The sequence below is a fragment of the Coloeus monedula genome (assembly GCF_965178545.1).
Source record: "Coloeus monedula genome assembly, chromosome: 9".
Lineage (NCBI taxonomy): Eukaryota > Metazoa > Chordata > Aves > Passeriformes > Corvidae > Coloeus > Coloeus monedula.
Genome location: NC_138789.1, coordinates 26142438 through 26169664, shown reverse-complemented (window position 1 = coordinate 26169664; position 27227 = coordinate 26142438). Strand labels below are relative to the sequence as shown.

The window sequence follows — 27227 nt, the reverse complement described above, 5'->3', positions numbered from 1 at the left end:
GGGTTTGGTACAGTTTCTCAAAGCACGGATGAGTGTTTGATACAGTGAAGTCAACTTTGAGTCTGACTTTCAAACTTGAACACTCCTGTACCAGAACATGCAGACTGAAAGCAGCATGGAAATATGAAAAAAAGACTCTGAAAAGATAAAATATTTTGGACAAAACCAGATGCCTAAAGGTTGTGACTGTCAGCCACGTGTTTCGTTTGCGACAGGAACTAAGAACCTAAGAAAATGCCTTTACAGAAAATAATCTCTGCCGCGGTACTCAGACCCCGCCATCCCGCTGAGCCAATAATCCCACGAAGAACCCGTCTGACTGTTTTGTCCAAAGGAAAAGGAAAGCGAAAGAAGATCAAGTGCATGAAGCGCCGTTTTTTTCAAAGGCTATTGAAGCCAAGGCGTGTTTGTGTATCCGGACGGCAGCATCCCTGCGGGCACACGGGACCTGGCGGCACTCGCTGCTGCCCGGAGCCACCCCGGGGGCTCCGTGCCCGCGGTGCCCGGGCGGGGCGGGGCAGCGCCAGCGCCGCTCGGCCGCCAAGGGCAGGGCTCGCTGCCCGCCCGGGAGGCGCCCGGGGCTGCCCCGAGGGACACCCGCAGCCCCGACCTGAGGCCCCCCCGCCCCTCCCGCCCCGTACTCACACCGGCCATCCCTCGGTGCTGCGAGCGGAGCGGAGCGGAGGCGCGGGGCTGGCTGCCCGCCCGCCGGGCCCCGGCAGCGCCGCCTCCAGCGGGGCGGGAAGGGGCGGGATGGGAAGGGCAGGACCCCCGGCCGCGGCCCCGCCGAGCGCGTCACGAACAAGGCGGCCGGAGATTGGCGCGGGGGCGGCCCGGCCCCGGAGAGCCGTGGTGGGGGAGGGAGGGGTGAAGCCCAGCAGGGCCTGCCCGGCCATGGAGGCGCGGGGATGTTTCTGCCAGGATTTACCCCGCGCTCAGCTCTGCGAGCATCTCCCGAAACTTCAGCCCCTGTTCGTTCCGCCCGCACGTCCCACCGGTGAGGGTGAACAGAATGGAGACCACTCTTCCTAAGGCACGAAAAAAAGAGGTTTGGCAAGGAGGTGCAGTCGTGTTTCATTCTTAAATCAGTGTCGGCTCAGCAGCTCCCGTGGCAAACCGTGGCAGTTCCTGAATGGCGGTGTAAGCGAATACTGCTCCACGGATTCCACACACAAGGGCCAGAAGCTAAAAGGTTACATGACCCACACACTGAAGAAGGTTCTTGAAAATGAGTGGTGAGAACACAGGAGTGGCCCACAAAGTATTACATTCAATGGTGAACATATTCACAAGGATGGAGGGTATGTTTCTTAATACTCAATTCTGGTTTTTTCGTTATTCCCTCAAACATTACTAGATAAATTACTACCTTGGGCTATTTTTTTTTTTTTGTCGACATATGCCTTACTCGTTTGAAAAACTCCAAAACCGTGAACAGTTATGTAATGGGAGACAGTTCCATTATCAGCTGCTATCATGGAATCTATTTCTGCCAATAAAACTACACTCACAATTTCTAGAGAGCATGGAAATGTACATTTTGATAAAACCAGTGTATCATCTAGTGTTTCATTCCTGTACTCTGTATCTCCAAAACCATAAAAAGTCTTCCAGGTGGAGAAAACAGCACAGACTCCTTTTACTTAATTTCAGACCCTAAATAGTACCACTCATGTAACCCATTCACTTCCTAAACTGAGGATGGGGAAAGGGGCATCCCTTGGGAGGGAGCTCAGCCCTTCTACATCCACAAAATGTTCCCTAGATAATCCCTGTCTCCTCACATCCACTGCAGAGCGAGGTTCTTCAGCCCTTGGTCAGCTACTGTGTCCACATGGAGAGATTACTTTTAACATACCCATGACACATTATGAAGGATACAAAGCTGATTGTCAAATGGGAATTTTTATCCAGGGATCTGCTATTCTCTAGTAAATTTGTAGTGGTCCTTAATAGATCAAAAGAGGTTGAAACTCATTGTCTAACAGGTAAATTGACTGAGATAGTACAAGTGCCTAAAGTTGGATGGGACAAATTCAGGTGTGTTTTAACTCTTCAGACTGGGCAAATGTCATCTAGATCAGTCTTTATAAGCTTCTCTTCATGTGATATTAGAGATTTTAGTCTATCTTTCTTCACACTGAGTCAAATGTTAAGAGACCTAATTCTCTTGCCATATTACAAAAGCACAACCAAACCTTTATTCAACACAAATAATGAAGACCTGCTTTAAGATTCCTACACTGTCACCATACACTTCTATAGTACAAACCAGATCCCCTTCATGAGAGTTTGGGTTTCTCTCCAGGTCAAAAAAAAATGTTTAGCAAGTCTTATAGACATGTCCAGCTCTAGAGTATCACCAGAAACTGGTCTACAGAATATCCTGAGCTGGAAGTGACCCACAAGGATGGCAGAATCCAACTCCTGGGACTAGGTAACTAAAGCTAAGAATCATCCTCAATCTAACCATCTGTCCTTAGTACCAGAAAACCACTGATATCCAGCTTACACAGTGGATTTGAACACAAGCTATTTACCATTTCTGTCATCCAGAATGATAAAATAAAATGCTGCTGTTAATTTTCATTTCCAAGTTAGGTGGCATACAAGCACACAAGAGGCTTGGCCCAAAAAGGACTAACTCCTAGTTTTAAACAAAAAGCAACAACAAAAAAACCCAACCAAAATCCATACTAAATGTACAACAATAAATCCAGAACTTTGCAATAAATATACATTATAAACAAATATGAGTTAATGATAACTATATATATCTTATAAATATGAGTTAATAAAAGAAAGTCTCATTTTGACTTTTCATTATGGTAGGACAAGAAAAATGTGACAGACTTGAACCTAAACTGATGTTTTCCTATATCCAATATAGGCTATAGAACAGTCAGATATTATACAGGATGTGTGGGATATTAGTAGTCACGACATTGTATTTCATTGCATTGAAAATAAAAAGTAAAACAAGTGAAAACTGAAAGTGAAACCTGCCTGAAGTTGGAGGGTATGGCGGAGGATGGTGTCCTCTAAAGCATGGATCCACTTCTCCCTCTCATCTGCATCTCGAGCTGAAAAATTATTCAAAAGATATTGTTAAATTTCATGCAGTCTTACATACTAAAAGACATAGGCAAACAGATCTGATGTCCACACTAAATACGGAAATTACCCATCCTGTCTTTGTTAAATCACCAAGCACATGATTCCAGTTGTCTTAATATCCTGTTTCTTCTTCTGAGGTTACAGCTCTGTCCCTTGTCCAGCTTTAGGGGAACACATGCAAAGAGAAGTTTTCACAGACATTCCTCACTTAATTCATTAAGTAATTTTAAAATTTTCTTATTTACAAGAAAATAAACAACCTGTAATAAATTCTGCTTCAGTGTGTACATGGTAACTTTCAGCTATGGATTCATAATACAGGACAAACACCCCTAACAGGTCATCGGTGTGAATAATGAAGCACAAAGAATAATCTTAAATATGCAACAAACATTAAACCAAAGAAAATCCTACTCTACAACTGCTTTCATTCCTCCCTACCCCAGTACAGACATGCCACCTTTTTACTTCACTAGTCTGAGAGAGTTCCTTGCTGTGTTCTAAGAGTGCTTAAAAAACAAAGGAGCAGAATCAGTGGACTCCAGGTAAAGAAAAAAGAGAGGATTCCAGAGGCATTAAACAGAATGTAAACAAACTGGCCTGTAAAGGGATTTAGAATAGTTATTGACAATTGTTTCTAGTTCCTCATTCAAATAGAGGGTATTAAAAGAAACAGGAAGCCTGCTAAAAGCAAGGAAAGCTTAAGTGAACTAGCACCTATTATGAATCAGTGAACTGAGATTTCTATCTGACTTATTTGTTAAGGAGTTCAGAGGAAATATCCTTAGCTTAGGTTATACTGAAATGTACTCTCCAGCTCAAAATGCTTTGTTTCAATGTTCCCTTCCTCACCCTTTTGTTTCCACTGCTTTTATTTTTTGGAATTCTGCAGCTTAAACCTATCAGTACTTAAAAATGCCTCGAGTCTTTTAAATATGTAGATTTTTCTAGACTCCCCAAAGATAACTCTATACCAATATCAAGAGCAACATACTGCACTGTTTACTTCAGCATATATACACTAATTATGTCAAGTTAACAAAACCATTAGGAAAGAATTGGTGATGTATGTGTTTGTGAGAAATTGTAAAGAATGTCTTTTTAATATAGAAACTTGATCCTAGCCTAACTGATGAGGTGGCCTCTCAAAATAGTGGGGCAAAACTTTCATAATGTGCAAGGCAGAAGTCTGAAATCTATCTATTTTTTTCCTAAAAATACACATTTTTCCCCATCTACTACAAGTCAGTCCTTACTCATTGTTCTTTTAAAATAGAGCACAATCAATTGCCACAGGTATTTTGGTCACAGTACCACTAACCTGCACAAATTAAAACTAGACATAAGGGAAAGTGGCTACCAAAGTGCTTTCAGATGCTCAGAGAAAGTCTGCAGGAAGATGTTAAAGTAATTAAATGTTACTCTGAACAGCAGGTGAGTTTCCTGCAGGAAATGCAGCAAGTATTAAAAAGCTGGATATGCCATTGTGATACTCTCAATAGCTCATCAGAAATAACTTTTAACTTACAGGACTCTTCTTACTAGTACTTCAATTGAGAAGCTGAAGCAGGCACTGAGGACAAGTTTATAATGCAGTGAAAGCAGACAGGATGGAGGTACAGAGGCCCTGTGAACTGTGCCCAGTGACAGCATTACATTAAATACATTTTGCAACATGCAAATTATAATTTTTCTTTTCACATTCTGTACACACATGCACACACAAACATCCTGTTCTTTTTGCACAGAGTAGGTTACACCTTAACACTAATTTCAATTGCTGAATGAGTCAATTAGAATCAATTTTAATGCCTTTTAGTTCCTTTGGTTCTGCTTACCAAAACCAGGTCCCTGGGCCTAGTCCTGCCAGACATATCAATCACGTTTATTCTTCTTATGCCAGTCATCACTAAACATATATAGTTACCTGTGTCATTAATCTGTCAGTATTTGAAATGTATCAGGGCTTTAACTTTTCAAAGCTTTGTCCAAAATGACAGTGGCTAACATTATTTCAATGTGTATAAGGTTTCTGGGGTTTGTTTTCTGTTTTTCTGTGGTGTTTTTTTAATCACCATCTCCCAGTCCCAAAAAATATCTTACTGAGGAACTGGGGTACAAGTCAATGAGGAGCTATTAAGTAATTCATAGGATACAAATATCCCGTGTTCAAGGGGTTTTTTCCCACGATTATTTAAACTAAAAAGGAAACCATTAAGCTGCAGACCAGTGAATTAATCCTAGTATTGCAGCAGGATTCCTGTGATCTTCCATGGTGCCAGCAAAAAGAGGTCACGGTATTAGTTAAATACTAATCTCAATATACAGTAGCCCATTAATAAAGGTTATCAAATTCTGACTTGTATCTGAACCCCCAACAGAACAGAGAGGCCTCACAGCAACAGGGAAGACCTAGAAACCAGCCAATCCATACAGCTCCGAAATGGAACTGACTTTCCCATGCTCATAAATAAACTAAATTTTTGAAACTTCTCCTCCTCCAATGACCCCTTTATAGCTCTCTCTACAAGGGCTCAGAAGAGGGGAAAAAGCTTTTTTTTCCCCTCATATATTAGACATAGCAATCTTTTGGCATAGCATGATCAATCCTTAGGGAGCACACATGAATCTCATCAATCCTGCCACTTAAGACAAAGTCTTGGGCACAATAAATCCAGGAACACTGCCATGAGAAGACTGCTTACTGCATGGAAACACAGCATCAAAACCTTTTAAGCACTCTCTGTTCAGGACACTGGTTTAATTTCAGACCATCTATCATCAATAGCAGATCCTCCTGGCTCACCTCCACATACTCTTAGGAAAACCACAGAGAAAACCAGTAGGATGCAGTTTTTAGTAAAGCAAGATGCAAGAAAAGTTATATTAAATCTAATCAAAATGGCAGCTGTGAGATTAGGTGCAAGTAAAAGCTCCCTAATGGTAAAAGCAATTTAGAACTGAACAGCTGCCAAAAGATCACTGATGAAAAAAAAAAATCAATGTGAACATTCAAAAAAGAGATTAGTCAACACGCTCAAAAAGAATTTATGGGAAAAATCTACACACAATGGTCAGAGATCATTATCTACCCATCTGTAGAGAAAGCTAAATATCCAAGCTGTTTTTCATTTAAAGAAGGCAACTTTGGTCAAAGAAAAAGCTCTAATACCTTTGCACCTAAGAAGTTTGTGCTGCACACTACATAATATCTGCTCTGTCTCTGCAGATGGTTTCCTCAGCAGGTAGGGACAAGAATGCCCTGCTCATTAGTCCTGTGCCTCAAGTACCCTGAAATCACTCCAACTTTTCCATTATTTGATCAGGCTCCATTTTAAAGTTAATCCCCCTCCTCAATTCCTATGTGAAAGCTACTCCAGAATTTGTTTCTGACAAAATATTTGGGATAAGGTAATTCTTATCTAGTCCAAGGAATCACACTAGTATTGTGCTTATACAAAAATAAAGGAGTATTATCTGGTCCCTCCTGGCACAAAACTTCTAAAAAGAGAAGGGCAAGAGAGAGAAACAAGTTGCTTCTCCCTAGGCTGACTCTAGAATAACAATATTACAAAAAACAAACAAGAAACACTGAAGGACACCTGGACGTGAGAAATATGTGACACTCAAAAACATAAAGGTCGTTCTTAGCCTGAGGGGTTAATGCAAGAGTTACCTGGTCAGCTGAAATTCAAGTTGTGCTAGAGCATCAACTATCCACAAAAATAGCAATGCTACGTCTGCAGCTGAGAGGGCACTAACAGTGCCTGTGTTTTTCTCTTATTTTAAGTGCTAGAATTATTAATTCAGTTTTTACTGCAATTTAACAGTGAACATTTGCACGTGAAAGAAGCTAAATCCACACAGAGCTGCATAATCACTGCTGTGTGCAAGAGACGAATCATTAATGGCTGAAATGTTGCAATTTACTGTGATTATGTCAGTTAAGGTATTTTTACTTTTTTTTCTAGTAGGATTAGTATTTATGAGCTAGATTACAGTTTGTACCCATATGCCTAAGCTCCACTCTTCTGTGTCTATGGTGCATCCTTTGAAAGACACCTGTACAATTTACTGTGACATCTCAGGCATATCTAAGACAACCACAGGGCACTTAACGTGATCACAGTCCTAGTTATGACTAGTTCAGAGAAACACACTTGAGAAGTATGTCATTCATTACAGTGAGTTTTAATATGATAACAATATTTTTAAATGTGTATTTTTTGTGATCTGTCTGGTTGAGCTTATTCCTAAAATATTTTAACATCAATCTTATAATCATATACCAAAAAATTCTGAACTCTTTCCTAGAGAAGGTCCAAAGAAAGAAAAGCAATTATTTGACCAAAGAGAAAATTACAGAATGCAAAACGTACTAAACACAAGAATTACCGCTTCTCCTGAAGAATTTCTGTAATTCAAAAAAACTGTGGTTTAAAACTCCCTGTTGTTTTATTGAAATAGCCCTTTTTCTCTGAACTTCCCAAACTGCTACATCAGATATGTCAGGGATTTTAGAAAGTTCCATTCTATGAGGATAAGAAGGCAAATGAAATGCAGCTACATTAGATACTCTCAGCCTCAATTAATTTCCCAAATAGAGAATAAATTTTATAATTTAAGTTCCTACAATATTTACTTTGCTGTGGAGAGATTATATGTGTTTATATAACGTATACCAAATGTTAAAGTACAGCATAAAACAGATTACTTTTTCCAGCCTAAGCTTGATAGCATCTAAAGATTAGACATAAACAAGTTTAACTCTGCTCCACGATACAGAATTTACCACCAGCATTTCTAGGTCATGCACAGCAGTACTTGGAAGACAGAATACACAAAAAATATATCACCTCAGAATCTGCAAATTGGTGCTTATTTTTTTTTTGTGTGTACATCTACATGGGCATTAGGATGAAAGAAAACCTGAAGAATTATTGAAAAAAAATTACTAATTACTTATAAAAACACCACACTGTCACAAAAAGAAATGCATATTTTATTTTCATTCACTGTGACCTACTTACAGGCAGAACTCAGTAAGAAGAGGCTATTACACCCACAGAGTCAATAGAGTCAATTATGCAGCCTCTATTCTGACAAAACTTCCACTGATTTGTATGCAAAATTCCTGTATTTCCTCAGCCAAGTGCAGAACTAATGTAGTATCTTTACACACAAATCACCAGATAATAGAGATGAAATCCTGGCTACATTGAGATCGATAGGATTTCTGCCACCAGTCTCAATGGAGAGAGATTTTATCAGTAGTGCTCAATAAGGTGGAAAAGTCACGCATCACAGGACTGTTCCATGGCTAAATAAATTGCTATTTAAAGTCACTGAAGGCCTTTCAAACCATAGAAAAACAGGCAAGATGCAGCAGGGTTTCATACAAGCCTAGCAAAACACTATACTTCCACTGTTTACAAATACCCTTCCAACACACGCAGCTCTCACATCTGTCAGTAGGCTGAACATTATTTCCTCTGGATCCTAATTTTGGAGTTGTCATAATGATTACTCTCCCTTCTCCTAATCCTCCCCCTGATGCCATTCTCCACCCACACATATAGATCAATCCTCCTTTTGTTCTGCAGGTGTCTGACCAGCCTGAGCTCCCTGTCCCTACAGGAAACTCCTGTGCAGTCACAAGACACAAAGTCATTAGACTTGCCCAAACAAAAAGCATCAGAAGGTCTCCTGTGTACAATGTGTTTGTAAGAATAATCTGTGATCTTGAGAAATCAACTAAATTGCTCCTTCATTGTTATCTAAGCTCCAAAGCTTTTTTAGCAAGCTTTATAATCAGCCCAGAAACATAGCTTTGGGTGGAAACTTGTGTGACAAAGGAAACATATGATCAAGTTGCTATTAGTTCTCTCTGGAAATCCATATATAATGTGTAATTTTGTAATTAAACATTCCTGAGTGTGGGACAAATCTGCAAGTATCTGGTTTTTCACTAAAGAATAATACTTAAATATTAGTAATAGTAACACTAAATAATACCTCATATGATCTCTTCTGTGAAAATGGCTTTTAGGGTATGTTTGCACTTAAAATCATAGAATCACATAATGGTTTGGGTTGGAAGGGACCTTAAAGATGATCTCATTCCAACCCCCTGCCACAGGCAGGGACACCTTCCACTATCCCAGGTTGCTCAGAGCCCCGTCCAACCTGACCTTGAACACTTCCAGGGATGGGGCAACCACTGGGCAACCTGTGCCAGGGCCTCACCACCCTCACAATAAAGGATTTTTTCCATTGCAGATGCCACTGATAAAGCTCTGAAACTACTAGCTTAAGGTAGAAACCACATTTTGGCCTGAATTGAAAAAGAAATCAAAAGAGAAGAACAAAAATATAACCATTTTCTTAGCCAATAAAATAGTTGTCAATTTAACAGGTCAAACTCACGTTTATTGCTTTCTGAAATTTCTTGTTAAAACAGAAGGAAAAGAGTGTTAAGCTACTCAGTATCACTCCCCTCCTTATAGTGAGACCTTTTCTGGTCATTTTTCTCCTTCCAAAATAGTTGCCATGCATCACATATACAGTTGAGATAATAGATTCATATTGATGCCAAAAGTAACAAGCAATAAATATACTTTTTCTTCCAGAGGAAGAAAAAAAGAAAACAAATCAACACATTATACAGATATTGTTTCTTGGTACTATTTCTTTGCTACTCTCAAGTTTAACACATATTTTGAAATATGCAGTTTCAACCTCAAAAACAGAAAACCAGGAGATGTTTATATATGACCACAACAATTGGGTACAGAAAGTCCCATTAAAAATGGCATAACCATGGGATGATTGGAAAACAGACAATTACAACACAGGATGCTGCTGGTGCAAGAAGGACCTGCATGAAACAGGAAAAGCACAACCATGCACCATTCCCTGCACTTTGGTCACATGTTCCAACTCCTCAAAACACCAGTGCAATACATCAATAGCAAAAAGGAGGCAGAGGTGAAGACAGAAAAATCACTGCAAAAGCTAAACCTAGCTCTGGCTCACAGAGGAATTTCTGCAGCTATGCCAATCAGGGGAGGAGGAGACGCAGCCCAGAACCTTGTGCAGCCCAGACCTGGTCAGGTAAAGAGAGGATGACAGGTAGCTCAGCTTTACTCTGAGCATAGCTGCTCATCCTCCCCTGCAATTTAGAAGCACAGTTGAACATAGCATAGAAGAATTCACCGTTTCAGTATCACCAGAACCCTAAAAGACCCAGAAAAATGTTAACTTAGGACAGTGTTGTCACAGCAGTTACAGACATCACTAAAGAAACCAGCATAGACCAAGAATTCACACCAAAATCTCTCTCTAGGCATTTTCCAATATCAAATTTAAAAAGCTCTAAAGTTTTTTGTTTTTAAAGGCTGCAATTTATGAATCGTTATTTAAATCAGGTAATGTGATCGACTTAAGTGCCTCTTTCTACCACAACAGCAGTCAGCTTCCTGTCATCTATTTGGTGGACAATGTCAAAGATGTATAGAAGACTATAAATATTGACTACTTCTGCAAGTAATGTTGAAATACAGGTATAAAACCAATAAAACTAATTTTGATACATAATGCAAATACTTAAAATCTCAAATTCTGACACTGCTCAGCAACTAAGGCCTTTGTGGACTCCAGTATATCCTCAATAATAATGCCTCCCACATTAACAAAAAATCCTTGCTTTTACAGCATTACTCCCTTTTTCCTTAGCTGGGATGGTGGGAAGCCACAAATCAAGCTACAAACTGGGGAAGGATGGGAAGGAAGGAGAACTCTACCAGCTGACAGCTTTCATGTAATAGGGAATAAGTTGCACAGCAACATTCAGGCTTCATTTCTCAGATACTTCTGTGTCAGGAATAGGAAAGGAAAGACAAAAGCTAAAGCAAAATCATCTCAGATCGATGCACACTGGACTGCTTCCAATCTTTCAATCCTTTATTACACAAAACAGTGGAGACAAAACTGATTTGCCTTCCAAGGAACTGTACTGCAGGCTGAAAGAATAAGAGCTGGGTTTTCAGGTAGGAGTTCAAAAATCTGATTTTTTTTTTAATATGAATTCTTTTTTTCTGCATACAATGTGCATTTAGTGAAGTATTTCAGTCCAAATAGAAGCTATTATTGCTTCAGGTTAGACAGCAAATCAAATTTCAAGAAGAAATACAACAATACCCTTGCCAGACTCTTTTGAACATCATGTTCCCACTCTTGAATTTAAGTCATGAGCATCCCAGTGAGGAGAAAGAACAGCTAAGTAATATGAAGGATTGAAGAAGTGAATTTCCAAATGGAAAGAGCTTAAAGCTTGGTGATGGCACAAAGATGTTAAAAGAAAAACAAACCCAACCCCCACAGTGTTTGGAAAGTGATGGAACATTTAGAACAGGGACATGTACTGCAACAAGGAAAAATATATTACCAGGAAAAAGCTTCCTGACAGGAAGGTAAATTAAACTGAAAGTATTATCCCAAATGTCTTACAGCAACTTGAATGGATTTTTGCATCTAATCTGAGAAAACCCACGAGGGAATACTTTAAGATCTACCTAATTCAGAAGCCTTACAAGCAAGCCATGAAACTGGATATTCAGCGTGACCAAACAAGGACCAATCAGGAGATAAAATACATTACTTTTAAATCTATTTTAAAATGTCTGAGGTCATTCTACCTCCCTTCCCCCTCCAATATGAACAAACATCAATATACCTGTACATAACAATAAAATACAGGAAAAAAAATCTGCTGGGAACCCTGGCAGAGCTAAAGTCAAGCTGACACTAAAAACAAAACATGCTGTTTGTTTTACTTCCCATATTTATCCAATTAACTTCTTTCCTTTATACCCAGGTACCAAGGATATGGATCCCATTTGGGATGTACCCAGTCATCTTTCAAAACCTACAATATCTTCGTAATAAAAACTTTTTAACTTTTACTGATGTTCAATACAGGAGTGGCCACTAGGAAGCACAGTCAAGAACAGAAGAGAAGGAGACTGACACAAGCAGCAACAAAATGTGAACTCTACACCAGGAAGACTCAGAATTTACCAAAATCCAGTGACAAGCAAATCTCAGTGACAGACACCAGAGTTTTGGCACTTTGGACATTCAGTTACACGTATACACACACACACACACACACACACACACGGAATCTACTTCCACGTGAGAAGCTAATCAGACATTTTTAAATTACTTATTTGCCCCTCATCTCATTAATTACATCTCTAGAGTGTTAGTCAGATGTGCAATTTTGAGTAATTGATATTAAGAAATAATTAACCCAGAATGAAGTTTTATTTTTCACTAATTCAAATTCTATCACTGCCTGTCAGCAAAATTTCACTGAGGCACCAATCAGGACTTAAAGTCTGAGTGAATGGAGAGCCTGAAAGAGAAACTGTTCCACTGCAGATGGGACCCTAACTTATATCAGCAGATCTTTGAAGGTCTGGATTTTTAAAGTTCTGGTTTTTCCCCAATGAGGCTCCAGGTTCTTTGAATACCTGTCTGTCCTTGAGAATGAAGGAAGGCAGCAAGAAGGAAGAGACTGTAAGCTGCCATTCCTGCAGTCTTCTCTTGTCCAAGACTTCTTTTATAAAGGGTGAATGTATTTACAGCTATGACTACCTTGCAGAACAAAAGCTCTATCTTAATCAGGTATTAAAAGTTAGGAAGAAATTGTTAGGAATTTTGTATGTTTTCTTGGATTATTCCCAGAACCTGCCCCACATATCCTATGTGGTCTCAGCATACATTTTGTAATATTTACATTATTAACCACTCGCCTTTCATGGTTGACAGTGACCTACATTTTGCATAAGTTAAAACTTGTGTAATACTGAATTAATTTAATAAAATGAACAAACATTTGACATAATTATGACAGAGGTTGCATGAGGTGAGAATGCATTTACAGTGGCTGTAAGAACAACATATGTAGTTCTACGGAGCTTTTTTTATACTGAAATATCACAGGACTGGTATCTTACCTGTCTTTATATATTTTTGCATTAAATCCACATATATTAATACTGTGCTTGTATCATTACAATTTCCAGAATATCAGGGACGTTATCTTTTTAATATACTAATAAAAAAGCATAATACAGAAAATAGTGTACAATATCTTAGTTGTACACTAAAGGAGCATACATAAATCCTGGCCTAATATGAAACACTGAGAAAGGGAAATTATAAAGCACAAGATGTGACAACACTGCTGCTCAAAAATTATCAATATTACTTAGAGTAAAACATTACTCCTGTCAAATACTATCAGTTTTCTTAAGACATCTGGCTACCCAAAGGAGAATACAGCATACAACAAATCACTGAAAACAAGATGCATTAAAAAAGGTGTATCTTAGTAACTAAAGATTAGAGATGTCTAGATTTACCTGTATCAAGTTCTCAAATATTCAGCAGTATTTAGCTTTGTAGTACTGAAAGACTGCCCTAGTACAGCATTCCATTACTGCATTAGCAATTAGCTTGCATTTTATCAGTTATCCTTGGGAACAGTAGATTTAAGTATTGCTGTGAGCTCAGCATTATGAAGGTATATTTATGAGGCTTAATGCAGTGAAAAGCCAGAGGACAGCAGCAGCATTTAGAAAAAACTGTAGCACAAGGAATACAGAAGCCAGTGACAATATGGTGTACAATTAATATTTACCATGAGAAATAGTCTCACAAAAGCAACAGTACTAATGATAATTCCCATTTGCAAATCACTGATTTAAAAATATGTACAATACAAGTTATAGAATTATTTCAGTTTACATAAATTGACTGCTTAAATGCAAATGTGCCTCTTGGATATTTACAGTTTCCAGCTCTATACAAAGCAACTATTTAGTCACTGCATTGTAGAGGAAAAGCAAAAGGACTAACAAATGTTAGTTGCAAAATATTTTCATCACACTTCCCTCAGATTTTAACATTCAGAAAAAGGAAGTTCTCTATTCAATATTAGCGCAGTATTTTGTCCTACTGCTGCAGACAAAATAATTTAAGGAGTACATAGCAATTATATAGAGCCTTACCCTTTCTACCGGTGAGCCATAGCATGCAATGACGAAACATAGCAGTGGCAGATGGCATTGGTGTTAGGAAATGTGAATAAAAGGATAATAGCAGAGAAATGGTGACTGGCAGACAAGACACAGAAATGTAGATGAAATGAATGCAAGCTGGTAAATCTTGAAGCAAAGCTCCACCGTTAAGCCAAATGTTGCCTCTAGTCTCCTCATAACTGAGCATTAAGTTCTATTTGGATACAAATTGCAACCTTCAGACCAGTCTTGATTCTCTTCATAAAGAAATGCATAATTGTATCTTGATAACGAAGATCAGAAACGTTTTGTAAGCGAAACCCATAATCAGAAGCACATTACTTTCTCCCCTTGAGTGATTTATTCTTTACATTATTAATCTCCAAATCCTGCCAGAGCTACAGTCTCTTTCTAGCACATATGTATCCACTGCAGATGTAAATCCCTGCCTAACCTGCAGCACCCCTGGATCCAGAATGTTCTCAGTGTGCTCATTCATGCTGTTCTGTTGCCAAACATTTAAAATCATCCATCAAATACAAGTGGAATCTATTATAAGAAAAAACAATCTCTTCTTTCAGCTCACCCTGAAAATGGAAGGTTTTCTGATCAACAGTTATTGTGAAGGTGCTGTCGTCCTCATCGTCTATACCAATCACAGCTCCCTGTGAAACAAAGAACAAAATCCTGATAAGGCAAGCAGTGACATCAGCAGCAGACACTCTATCACTACACCACTGGAATTTAAAAAGCTTTGACAAATTAAAAGCAAACTGAATACAGTAAAGAGCAGAAAGATTCTCTGTTCAGTCATAGGATGCAGTCAGTTCTTTAAAACAATAAATTTATAGTTGCAGAAAAAACCAGTAAATGTTTGTAAAGCTGATTTTCTGGATAATAATATGCATCTTTTATTTTTGTAATGGAGGTGGCTTTATGCTGCAGCAGTTTACTACTTATATTTTAAAGAAGAGCAAGAAGCAATATTTTATATGTATTTTCTGTGTATAAAAATAATAATTCATAAGTACTCTACAAAAAGAAGCTCTTGACCTGATTTTATCTACCAGCCTGTAATAAAAAATAAATCATTCTAGCAGAATGAATTTGGCCCATCATGTCATGTCACTGGTATACTGCATGATCTAATTTTCAGTCCCTAAGTAAATATTAAGAGTATGTAATCAGGATATATCAAAAGTAACTAGCTTTGTCTTCTAATTCTTCATGAATTATTACAAGGAAATGCAAATAAATTAAAGACCATCTGTGCTTAGCTATTTACAAATCTATCCACATTTTCATTCCTGCTCCCTCTAACACTTATAATAAATAAGTTTCACCCAGGAGAAGATACAAAAAAAAGGACAATTCCACATCTCTGCCAACTCCAATAAATTGTAATATGTAGCTCAAAAATCACCAGTGGATTTATTCAGTTTCTCTTCTTCTCCAAGGCAACACAGCACCAGGATCTGTTCTATCCTTCCACCTCCCACAAAACAGACAGACATCCCTGGAAGGTTCACATATTTAAAGGGTAAATTCTGCCCTTACTCTAAGAGTACACAAAGAGTAACACTAGTACCAGGAGACGTGAGTCAGTTCCAAGCAGTGCTTCCTTTCACTCAGCCAAGCATCCCACAGCAGCTGCAGGGCTGGGGGTCAGGGATACACCAGGCCAGCCAAAACCTAATGGTGGTTTGGGGACAGACTTGGGCAGAGGGAGCTGAGTCAGTGTTACCCACACACGTTCCTCACAGTCCCTACAGGACATCTGTGGCCTCTGGGACCAGGTCACGCATGGCTGCGACCACCACAGGCCCCACAACAGAGTGGCAGGAGCCATCCTAGGTAAGAACAGCACCAACCATCTGTAATCCAAGGCAGTGTGGCAGGAAAGGAGAGCACCAAATTGGTTTTTTATTTCCCTCCACTGATAAAATGTGCGACTTAACTTCCCCAAGAGTATCTTCCACACAGGTTTTCATGGACAGCTCTGTGATCACTATTAAAAAGGCCCCTAAAAAGTGTATCCAAGCCAGTATAACTCTGAATACTTTCAGTGCCAGCACACAACAACCAGCAGAGTTTTTTTTTAAATATACCAGTAGATAAAAAATATTTGGCACTCTAAGTACATGTTTTGCTATGCAGTAAATCAGAAGGTTACTGCAAGTTGTACAGTATCATTCTCCTCAACAGCTGTACCATAGAATCACTACAGTCGGAAAAGAGCTCTAAAGTTATCCCGTCCAATTGTTCATCCAGCACCACCACATTCACTACTGAATTATCTCAGCAAGTGCCACACCCACACATCTTTTGAACACTTCCAGGGCTGGTGATTTCACCACTTCCCTGGGCAGCCTGTTCCAACGCTGACCATTCTTTCAGTGAAGAAATTTCTTCTAATATCCAATCCAAACCTCCCCTGGGGCAACTTGAGGCCATTTCCTCTCACCCTGTCACTTGTTACTTGGGAGAAGAGACTGACCCTCACCTCACTACAACCTTCTTTCAGAGAATTGTAGAGAGTGATAAGGTCACCCCTGAGCCTCCTTTTCTCCAGGCTAAAGATACCAAACACCTGTAAGTCAGACACCAAGAACATGACCAAGATATTCTCCGCAGAGGATATAGGTTAAACTCATGTAAGGCTAAACACAGACTGGGACAGCTGAGTCCTGCCCCATCCTCAGTGTGGGAGCAGGGAGAGCTCTCCCGGGCCTGTGAGCTCAGCACAAACCTGTGCATTGTGCACAGACTGTCACTGCAACACTGGGGTCTGATCCAGAAGCACAGAAGATACTTCAACTGTCATGCAGATAATACATATGAACAAGTAAAATCAAAAATAAGAGTGGGAAAGTTTACGTACATTCCAGAAAACTTTAGCAGGAGTTAAGCATAGTGCAGACGACACAGAATCCTCTATGAATACACTTTCCTAAGTACACTAAGACAATCAACAAAAGAATTTGAAGATGAAACTTCATGCCTATGAAAAGTGTATCAAGAGCAAAAAGGTGAGGAACAAACTTTTAATAATCCATTCAAGAGAAAAGGAAGTATTTTAGACAAATTGCTTAAATTACATGTTTGTTTATGTTCACACCTACAGTTACAAATCAACAATTACTCTAAACAGAAAACCTCTTTGATAGAATTTCAGACTGCAGAAGCCCATCTGTTCAGCTATCAGTATCACTGTCATCTGCCAGAGGAGCTGCTTTGCAAAAGGAAAAAAAGGGAAGATTCCTTCCTCCTTCACAAAAAAAAAAAAAAAAATCAAGCAAATCACATATATTCAGAGAAAGGTTGGGGGAGTTTGTAAGTTTTTAGAAAACACCAAAGAACAATTTGGGATGGAAGAGTGGCAGACGGGAGAAGAGAAAGGGATTGTTTTATGTTAAATACATATAAAGATGGACCATGCAACATTGAACAGATTGCTCTCTTTTAATGTTTCCTAAACTGGCAGGCTGAGGCCGACCTCCACACTGCCAGGCTCACAGCACTACTAAAGCAGGCATGGCTTTTCAGACTGAATTTTTCTGCACAATGAAAAAAACATCCTCGTGAGTCTTTGGAAATGTCTTGTTCTAGGTAGACAGTGATTTGAGCTCATATTATTCTTAAAGAAATTCTGAATTAAGATATCAATATATCAAGCAAGACAAAGTGCAAATAAGTGATCTGAAATCCAAGTTAATGGGGATTCTCTGAGTCTCAGATGCCTCATACAGGCACCCCTGTAATAGGCCCACAGAAAGACTAGAAAGGATTAGTGACAGAAAGAAGGAGTAACTGGAAGATGCACAGTTCTCCTTTAACACTCATCACACTGTTTGTAAGACCACAGACCCCCTTCCCTAGAATTCTCTTACTTCAAGACTCAAAATGTTCCCATTCTTATCCATTATCCTCCTGTATATACACATGTACCTCCACACAAAGAAATGAGAACTGCAAACAGCAACTTTTTCATGGCATGCTACCACTAACCCATCTTACTCTGCCATAGAACACCTTTTAATATAAAATAGAAAATATTTTCATATAAAATGTATAATATTTTTATACCATATATAAATTATAGGATGTAATTAGCCCAGCATGTCACTTGACCTCTAATGTTTTCTTTCTTTAAATACTTTCACTATTTCAGCATTTTGCAGAGTCAGGAATAGAGCACAAACCTCAAAAGTCTCCTTGCAGTTCTCTCCATTAGGACACATTATACACAGTAAGTCATTAAGTACTGAATAAAACAACACTTACCCTGAGTCTAACACACCCTCGGCGTGAGCCTCTCATCATTTTGTCTTTTGACTGAAACAGAAAAAAAACCAGAGCAGTGGGTTAACAAATACAGTAAGAAGAAAGTTATTCAAAGCAACAGAGAAAGAGTAAAGCATTTTTGTATCATGTTTTAGTGACGGATTAAACAAGATGCAACTTCTGTTACAAAATAGGTTAGTTCCCACACAGAAGTACACCACCATGGTACAGAAAATGAATCCTTCAAAAAACAAGAATACAATATCCCACTTCAATAAGTTTTCTAGATAACTTCAAGAAATACTTTCAAGATGCAGTCCACACCTTTATAGAAAGTAAAAAGAAGAAGAAAGGACCTGAGAAATATTAAAAATCAGCAGTATGCTGATTCATATCTTCCTCCTTTCTCTCCTACTCTCAGAAAAGTGTCCATAAAACAAAATCCAGCTGTGCAGGCAGAATTGTATAAATTAAGTTATATATCTGTCAGAAACTTTCCCTGATTTAGACCCCTTTTATGCAGATACAGAATTCATGTTTAGCCATGTTTGTGTATCTACTTCCTAGCTAGTACAGCCCACTGTCATTATTACAGTTAGAAAAGTTAATGTTTGTAGACATTGAAGCAACTGGAGCCCAGATCAGAAAACAGGATTTTCATGTCCATAAATAGTCCTCAAACCTGTAGACTAACCTACCTTGCAAAATATTCAATCTCTTCTTTATTATCTGTTTGAAGCACTGACAAAAAAGCCTCAACCCCCCAAGTAGGGAATTCTAAACAGTCAATACACTTCCAGCTTGAAATTGTGATACTTGATCTTTCAGCTGTTGCCACCACTGTCTCAGGCAAAGCTGACAGTAACCACCAACATTGGGCAATAGTGGCAAGCCCAAGTGGAACACACAAACTATTTAAGGTAAAGAAGAAAAAAAAAACATTTAGGTCATTCTGAATACTTGGTTTTCTGAAAAGGGCTGGTTTTTGACTACCCATACACACACTTTCTGATTTTTAAATGATAAATTACTTGCTATTGTAGCCTTATCTGAAAGGTAGTCCTGTCTAATGAAACCCCTTCTCTCTTGCCATCCAAATATTCAAACTACATTCTTTCAGGTCAGGAAAACAACTGTCACTGGTGTCTCATGATCAGATTCTCTTGCGGTCATCTTCTGAAATACCCACTTCTTTCCAACAGTGTATCAAGAATTCCATCAAGACAATATATTTATGTTATTATCACCAGACCTATTTTCACTGAAGCCATTAGACAATAAAATCTTGCTGACATCAATGGAAAAAAAAACAGGACAAGAAGTATCAGTCTTAATAGTAACAAATTATTCTTCATCTGCGACATGCTTTAGATATAGCTACAAGGAAAGAATGAAGCAGTCCTAGCAAGTCCTGTTCACTAAAGATAAAGTACAGCACTTGGGGCTTCAAATAATGTTTTAGCTGACCTCTCACTGAATTCAGGCTCTAATTTATCAGAGCTGTCTTCTGAATGTTAGAAGCCATCAATATTAATCTATTTGTTTTCACATCAACATACATTATCTGGTCAAAGTGAAATGGAAGTAAAGACCAGTGGTGCCTCCATAATGTATTATACAGATACATAATTTCTTTTTAGACAACAAATACATATGGAAGACTTTTTGGAGCATTGTTTTGTTTTGGTCTTTTTTTTTAACCTCAAGCCCAAGAAAGTGTCTAGCTACAAAGTTCATCCAATAATTTCCTATGAGAAATGGTGTATATTTGGGACATAGCTCACTAGAATACACTTTAATTTTTTATATTCACTGCCTTGAGAGATCTCCTAAAATGGGAGGACGCTTCTGAGAGTTTATCACTCCCTCTGGTGGTTTCTGGAAGAAATATTGGCATAATCTAAACAGGAAAGAAAATATCTGGACTGAGGCTGCAACTCTGCAGCAGCTGCAGGGACCCGACCAGATCTGACTGCCCGGATCACACACACCAGGCAAAGCCCTCCCAGCTCCCTGTGCTGGGCACAGACACAGAACCAGAGCACACAAAAAGCAAAGGCAGCAGAAGAGACATTGGGTTTGGTTGGGTTTAGACCCCTCAGCTACGTGTAGGGTATACGAGGGCTTGTCCCAGTACAGGAGAGGGCAGAATCCCAACAAGCCCCATTTCCACTGACCATCAACTCTGCTGCAAAAGATACGGTAAAAGCCTCCCTATTTCTTGTCCACCACATTTTAATGGAATGGAAATTAGGTTTAAACATTATAATGTTCTTAGTCTGCAAAAAGATTCACAAGAGAAGTAACAGGTCAGCGTGTGGGCTTGTATACCTACAATTCCACCATCTTCAGACAGAGTTTTTACTTGGTTAATACCAATTACAAGAAAGCAGTAAATTTAATTCATTCTACCTAAGTGCAATAAAGCACCCATCACCCCAGCAACTGAATTCCCTGAGCTCCAGAGCAGGCAGATGTCATCACACACAGTGCTGTATTTTCTCACTGGCAGACAGCAAACCTTCCACTGTTGCTGCAGGACAGTACTTTAAAATAAAATTCAGCTGACATTTTAGATTTTGCCCCAGCCCCAACTAGGATTTTATAAAAATAAAATTCAAATATTTTCAGCTTCTCCTTATTATTCTCTGGTCGAAATTAGGTTATCCAATATACCCTATTAAAAATAAAGCCATCCCACAACTGTTTTGAGGAATGGTTCCATTTCACTGAACAAAAACTCATACAGCAGAAAGACATCTCTGAATGGCTAATAAAAAAAGCCACGTTTTACCTTCCTTTTATATTTAAGATTTTAATATGCAGCCATCTTTTTTCTGTGCTCAGTTTTATAACCAGACAAAATTACATTTTCCATAAGCTTTCAATACACACTGTACTGATTGTAATGATAAAGGACTTGAACAGGTTATAAGCAGACAGCAATATGAGATAAATTTCAGCTGAAACTCAAATAAAAATTTGTAGAAATGAACAAAGCTATAGGGTATTGCTGCAGGGGGAATACAGGTATCTCCCAAAAATATGTGGCCTTTATTGGTTTCTCTTTTACACCCACACAGCCAAATTGATCACGTACAGAACTGATCTAATATAAGGCATTTCAGGTAACCTACAAATTCTTAAGAGAAGTGAAAATAATGTATGGGCCTATTTCAAGAAAACAAAACACAATCAGAATCCTAACCCAACCCCCAAAGGCCCACAGACCTCCTTCATCTTACTATTTCATTTGAGTTTTAGCTGTTGTGTGCAAAGTTTAAGGTTTCAAATACAACCCAGCTGCTCTTTGCCTCCAAAAGTTCTCAGGCACGAGTTCTGCTTGAACAGAAGGGCACAGAACTTGAAGAGGTGCATTTATGACTCACTCAGTGCTGTCATGGAAATCCCTAACATAAGTACACAGATGAGCAAAACCACTTGGGACATTTATTTCCTGATAGGGATCAAGAACCTGAAACAAGCTGTATCTATAAACAGTAATCTCTGCAATTTATCTATATCTACAAGAGAAGCTTAAATTTGGATCACTTTCCATAATAGTCATTTTTCTCATCAAATGCTAAGGCAACGCTCATTTTTCAAGCAGAAACAGACCTCAACAATTTAAAGACTTTACAGGCTGTTCCCAGCCCACCATTCCTCCAGCTCATCAGTCTCAGAGGAGGAGCTCCCTGAGCTCAGGGACAGCATCTCACAGCCCTGTTGTTCATGCAGCTAAAGCTGGGACTTCTGTGGGTGCAGTCATAAAACAGGAGATAAACCACTGCAGTGATAGCTGAGGGTGCCACCAGGGCTCATTTAACCCAAACAGATACCAGGTTTATATGAAATAGATAAGGCAACATTTCATGGGTCCTGGCACAGAAAAGCATTACACTACTTAGAGAACCCTATGAAAAAAAATACATGGATCAGAAAACAACTGGATCAAGATGTAAAAGGTACAGCACAATCCTGGAATCCTCCTCTTCCCCAAGAAGCACAGCTACAGAATAAACTGCCTATAGCTGCAACCTCACTGCTAAAGAGGAGTCAACTACTTAAATTATCATCCTTTAACAGTTTATTCAGTGCATCAAAACCTGTGATACAAAGTTTAAACTATGTACAAAATTCAATTTAGTGTTGTATTATAACCAACAATATTTTTTATCCCGTGATCATAAATTCAGAATTATTTTTATTATTACAAGTTCACTTACAGTTTTGTCTGTTTTTAATAGACTCACTGAATTGTTTTCAGGGCATGTGACAGATCAAGTTATTATAAGAAAAAAGTGTCATTTCATTTGAGAATGGAAAACAGAGACCTCAGAGGGAATGTTTGTGCAAAAGCAGATGTGATTTTTTTCCTGTTTTCTTGGGATTTTTGCATGCAGCTGTTGATTGAGAAACTGTATTTGGAAGAAGTATTTAACTGCAAGTCTCTACCGTGGAGCCACTGAGCCAAGACTGCAGTTTCAGAGGCATCGTTTGAAATCAAGTCAACAAGGTTTGTTTTCAGCTCACCACCAAAGATTCATAAAACTGCTCCAAAGTTTGAGTCCCCCTCCTCAATAGCTGGGTTGTATAAACCACAAGTGGTTCTTGTGGCCACAAGTGGTTCAATACAGCCAGTATTAAAGTTGCTAATTTGTTATGGTCTTGAAAAGCATGAGGGGAAAGATACTTTTATATTACCACAACTACTTTTCCCAACAACTGATTTCACACAGCTCTCGCTCCTGAAAGCATTCGACCAGCAAATGTTTTAAAAGTAGTATGATGGAATGATGAACAGAAGAACAGCACTTCAGTCTCTTCTTTAGGCATTCACTGGTGCAAAAACCATTAAGATGATGGGAGGCTCCCCAGTTTGGTTTCAGGATCACACAGTATGGATACCCAACAATTTTTTCTGGCAGCCCTCATTCACTATGCAAGGCAGTTCTTTAAGCCTGCAACATTTTGAATAGTTCTCCTTTCAATACTACCAAATGTCAAATATCCACAAAGTCTGAAAATACGTTAAGGAGCTGACCTTCCTCTGGCACTGTTTTCAGCACTGTTTGCACAGCTATGCCAGTTCTGCTTTCAATTTATCATACAATTTAAATATTTATTTAAAGAGTACACTTAAAGCTAGAATTAAAATCAGATTTTCAAACTTGAGTGGTTCTCTGGATTATTTCTACAGGATTCCCAAGGGTTATCAAAGCTATCGCTGATGTGTATTTAAGACAGCACTTCTGCCAGAAAACACAAACAAAAAGCAAATTGCATTCAAGTCCCCCTTCCTCCCTGACCATTTCTTTGTCTTCATGCACTCTTTCCAGCAGAATGTCAACACACGTTTTCACACTGACATGCACAAAACAAACAACAGAACAAATTCAGCTGAAAAAATAAATCAGTACAAAGCTATTTTTCATCTGGAATCCAGCTCATGGAACAACTTTACAGCTCTTGTGCCAGCAGAAGGCTGGAATGAGCCACTTCGAGACTTATCTCCTAAATATTTCAGTACAGCCAACAACACACTGAAAATCCCACAATGCTTCAGTAACTTATATAGTTAAGTCATTCTTTCAAGAGAAAACTTTGGTAGAGTCACAAATCCAAGAATACTGAGGGGAAAAAAGAACTAATTTGTCAAGCCATTGGTCAAACTGATCCAAAATGGCAAAAATGGCACACTGTTATTTAATTCATATTTTGCTCTTCAAAAAAAAAAAAAAAAAAAAAGTGGCCATTTACTGATATCAATCATTTATTTGAGCAAAAACATGTGAAAAGAATATTTGCATGACAAGTCCAGATTATACTCTCTAAATTATGGAATTCATAAGTAACTTTACACAAAAGTAATTACAAGCAAATTTGAGGATGAACATTTCAATTCTGAATGAGGAAAAAAAACTCCTGGACTACAGAAGTGGGAAAAAAAGCCAACAATTTGGCAGATTGAGTAAAAGGCCTTTGTAAAACACCATGTAAACGCATGTGAGAAAAATTCACATTCACCCATGCCAGTAGTAGTACTATCGTTCACTGCAATACAAGTACAAAGGATGGAATGCACAAATGAAAACAGAAATAAATGTGACCATTTTTTTCTTTTTTCCTGATTCTGACATGATATAAAATCTTTTGCCTTGCTCCTTTAAAGTTCTAATCATTCCAGAAATGGAATTTCATTGAATTCATTTGCTTCTGATGTATGTATCCAAAACATACTTAGGTTAACAGCTATTCATTCCACCAAAAGACAAAGCATATCCTTTTTTTTCCCCCAGAGTGCAATGCTATTGCACACTAATTCTGTTTGAATGTTTATTTCACATTAAGGGTGCTTTTCTGCAGTCTATTTTAAGTAACTACCAAAGAAGACTAAGTACTAGAGCGCAAGGACACGCCTATGAAGAAACAAGTTTGTGGATCAGGCTCTAATGGAAAGTTCAGCTGCATCAGGAGTTATTTCCCTGCAGTTTTCCACAGCTCCCCAGCCAAAGGTTAACAGGCTGTGGGATCTGTTGGAGGAAGTGTCCCCTGTCCGCAGAACTTTCTGGATTGCGACGGGCTGAGGAGCCTGGAGAGGCAATGAGCAGGTACAGGCTAACCAAGTACCTGTAATCCATCCTATCAGCAAAACTGCTTCCAGACTGTGTGTCCAGAGAGCCTGGCTGAAACCATCCCAGCCCACCCCACCCATGCATTGCACTCCTGGGAGGGGGCAGGTTCAGGCTGAAACATCAACCCAGTCACACTCACTCAGGCAGAGTGAGGCAATTCCATTGCTTCAGACAAACTGGCTCAGAGGGAGCACAGCATACGGCCCTGTGTACCTGATCACATGGTTAATCCCAAACACAAGGCTGCCTATGCAGAGCACAACAGGCCATTGCCCCATATAAATAAAGCCCCCAAACCTGCCAACATTTCAAATTAATGATGTTTATGAGCCTCATAAACTACCAGTCATGAGTAAGCTGAAGCAAACAGTGCCTTACCACCTTCTGAATGATAGGATTAGTTCTTGAGAGGTGTGTAATCAACTGGGACTAGATCTGAGTTATCTCTAAACCCTGCTCCTGCTGATCCTGCTGCCCTGGGAGCAACCACGCCAGCACACATGGAGAAGAGGATGTGCCAAAGGACCAGATCTTTTGGCAGGCAGGTTTCAGCATGACACACAGCCTTAGGTAAGAGAATGAATTCAGATGTCTGGAGAATGGCCTAGCAAGCACTTCAGAGACATATGTGCAGACATATGATGTGCAGACAGCACATGGATGAGAAAACCATTCTAAAGGAAATGTTAACTGCAGCCACTTCTCAGGGGTAAAAGTACACAAAGCAGACAACATGATTTTATTCCTTGAACCCAACCTGAATTTCTTAGGATAGGTAGTTAAATAAAGGAGTTTCAAATTTGCGAACTAAAAGGTGTTATACTAACAGAGCACATAATAAATTATGCAAAATAAAAGTGTAATGTATGTGTAGAGGTACCTAGAAATAGGAAATAGTTAAATAATATAATATGATTCTATTAAACAGGTAAAGACCATAGAATGAAAGTCAGTGCAATATCCAGAATTATAATTATACACACTAGTCATCAGCAAATGTTTCTATTTCTGTAGCTGAGTATTAAATGACTTTGCACCTTGGACTGCTACTTAGACCACGCTGACTAATTCATCTCTGTCAAACAGCTGACATTTGAAGAGCCATTAAATAGCCACTATAAAAGCACTTCCATTTCTCCATCCACATCCCAGGTGAGAGATTTTGAACACAAATGAACAAAACTGAGAGCCTGTGACAGTTCTGTGGCAAGAGCCTTATCCCCTGCATCTGGGAAGATAAGCTCTCTCCCAATATGATGGAAATCCAGATTTAGGGAAAGAATTTTATATGCAATGCTACTGTATGAACAAAGCTTCACGGACAGTGTGATCTTCAAGTTATTTGCTGTAAATCTATTACAACTTATTACAGGTTTAATTTGTATGTGTTTTATTCAGACTGATACACTAATTGCTCCACGAGAAGAAAACTTTGGTGCATGGATGCAGTTCACTCAGTGAGCCTTCTGATTTCAGGGTGCCTCCTTGAAAAAAATTAATCCACACCATTGAAATACTCGTAAGTTATGTAAAAATATTCATAAGGAAGGTGAAAAAGCCAGCAAGGCAGGATCTGTCAGGGGTTATGCAAAAAAAAAAAAAAAAAAAAAAAAAAAAAAAAAAAAAAAGTTAAGAAAAACATCACTGTTTCCTAACACACCGCACTTTAAAAGTTAGTGCTGGGAAGTGGGAAGTCCTGAACGGAAAGGGGAAAGTCGATCCGGCTCTGGGAAGCACCTGCCGGGCAGCAGCGAGCCCGGCAAGCGCGCCGGTAACGCACCGCGAGCCTCGGGCACGAGGCGCCGGGCGCGGCTGGGCGCACACGGCCCCGGGAATGCGGCACCGCCCCGGGCCCAGATCGGGGCCAGAGCGAGTTCCCGCTGGACAGGGCGGGGAGCGCCGCGGCAGCGGGACCCGGCAGCGGGACCCGGCAGCGCGCGGCCAGCACCGAGCAAGCCTCCGAGGCAGGGGGATCGCGGGTGAGCGGCCCCGGAGCTGCCGGGAGATCCCGGGCGGGTCCCGCAGCCGCTCCCGCCGGCGGCGCCGCCCGCCGCCAACAACAACAGCGCCGCTCGCCCCCGCCGCTCGATCTCCCCGCAGCGCC

The 27227-nt window shown here is 39.4% G+C and overlaps 1 protein-coding gene across 6 annotated transcripts in view; it reads right to left on the bottom strand.

Annotated features, from left to right (window-relative positions):
* The window catches only part of OSBPL9 (oxysterol binding protein like 9), a 57726-nt gene that overhangs the window by 30126 nt on the left and 373 nt on the right, over positions 1 to 27227 (bottom strand). For 5 of the 6 annotated variants that reach the window (XR_014226656.1, XM_082287227.1, XM_082287226.1 and 2 more), the window contains exons 2-4: positions 18489 to 18539; positions 14791 to 14869; positions 3007 to 3083 (exon numbers count right to left, since the gene is read on the bottom strand). Coding sequence is in view for 5 of the 6 variants with exons in the window: in XM_082287227.1 (XP_082143353.1) it covers positions 3007 to 3083; positions 14791 to 14869; positions 18489 to 18539 (207 nt within the window). In the remaining variant the exon portion in view is untranslated. Of the gene's footprint in view, positions 1 to 645; positions 724 to 3006; positions 3084 to 14790; positions 14870 to 18488; positions 18540 to 27227 lie in introns of those variants that run through there. The other variant, XM_082287230.1, reaches the window with a different exon arrangement.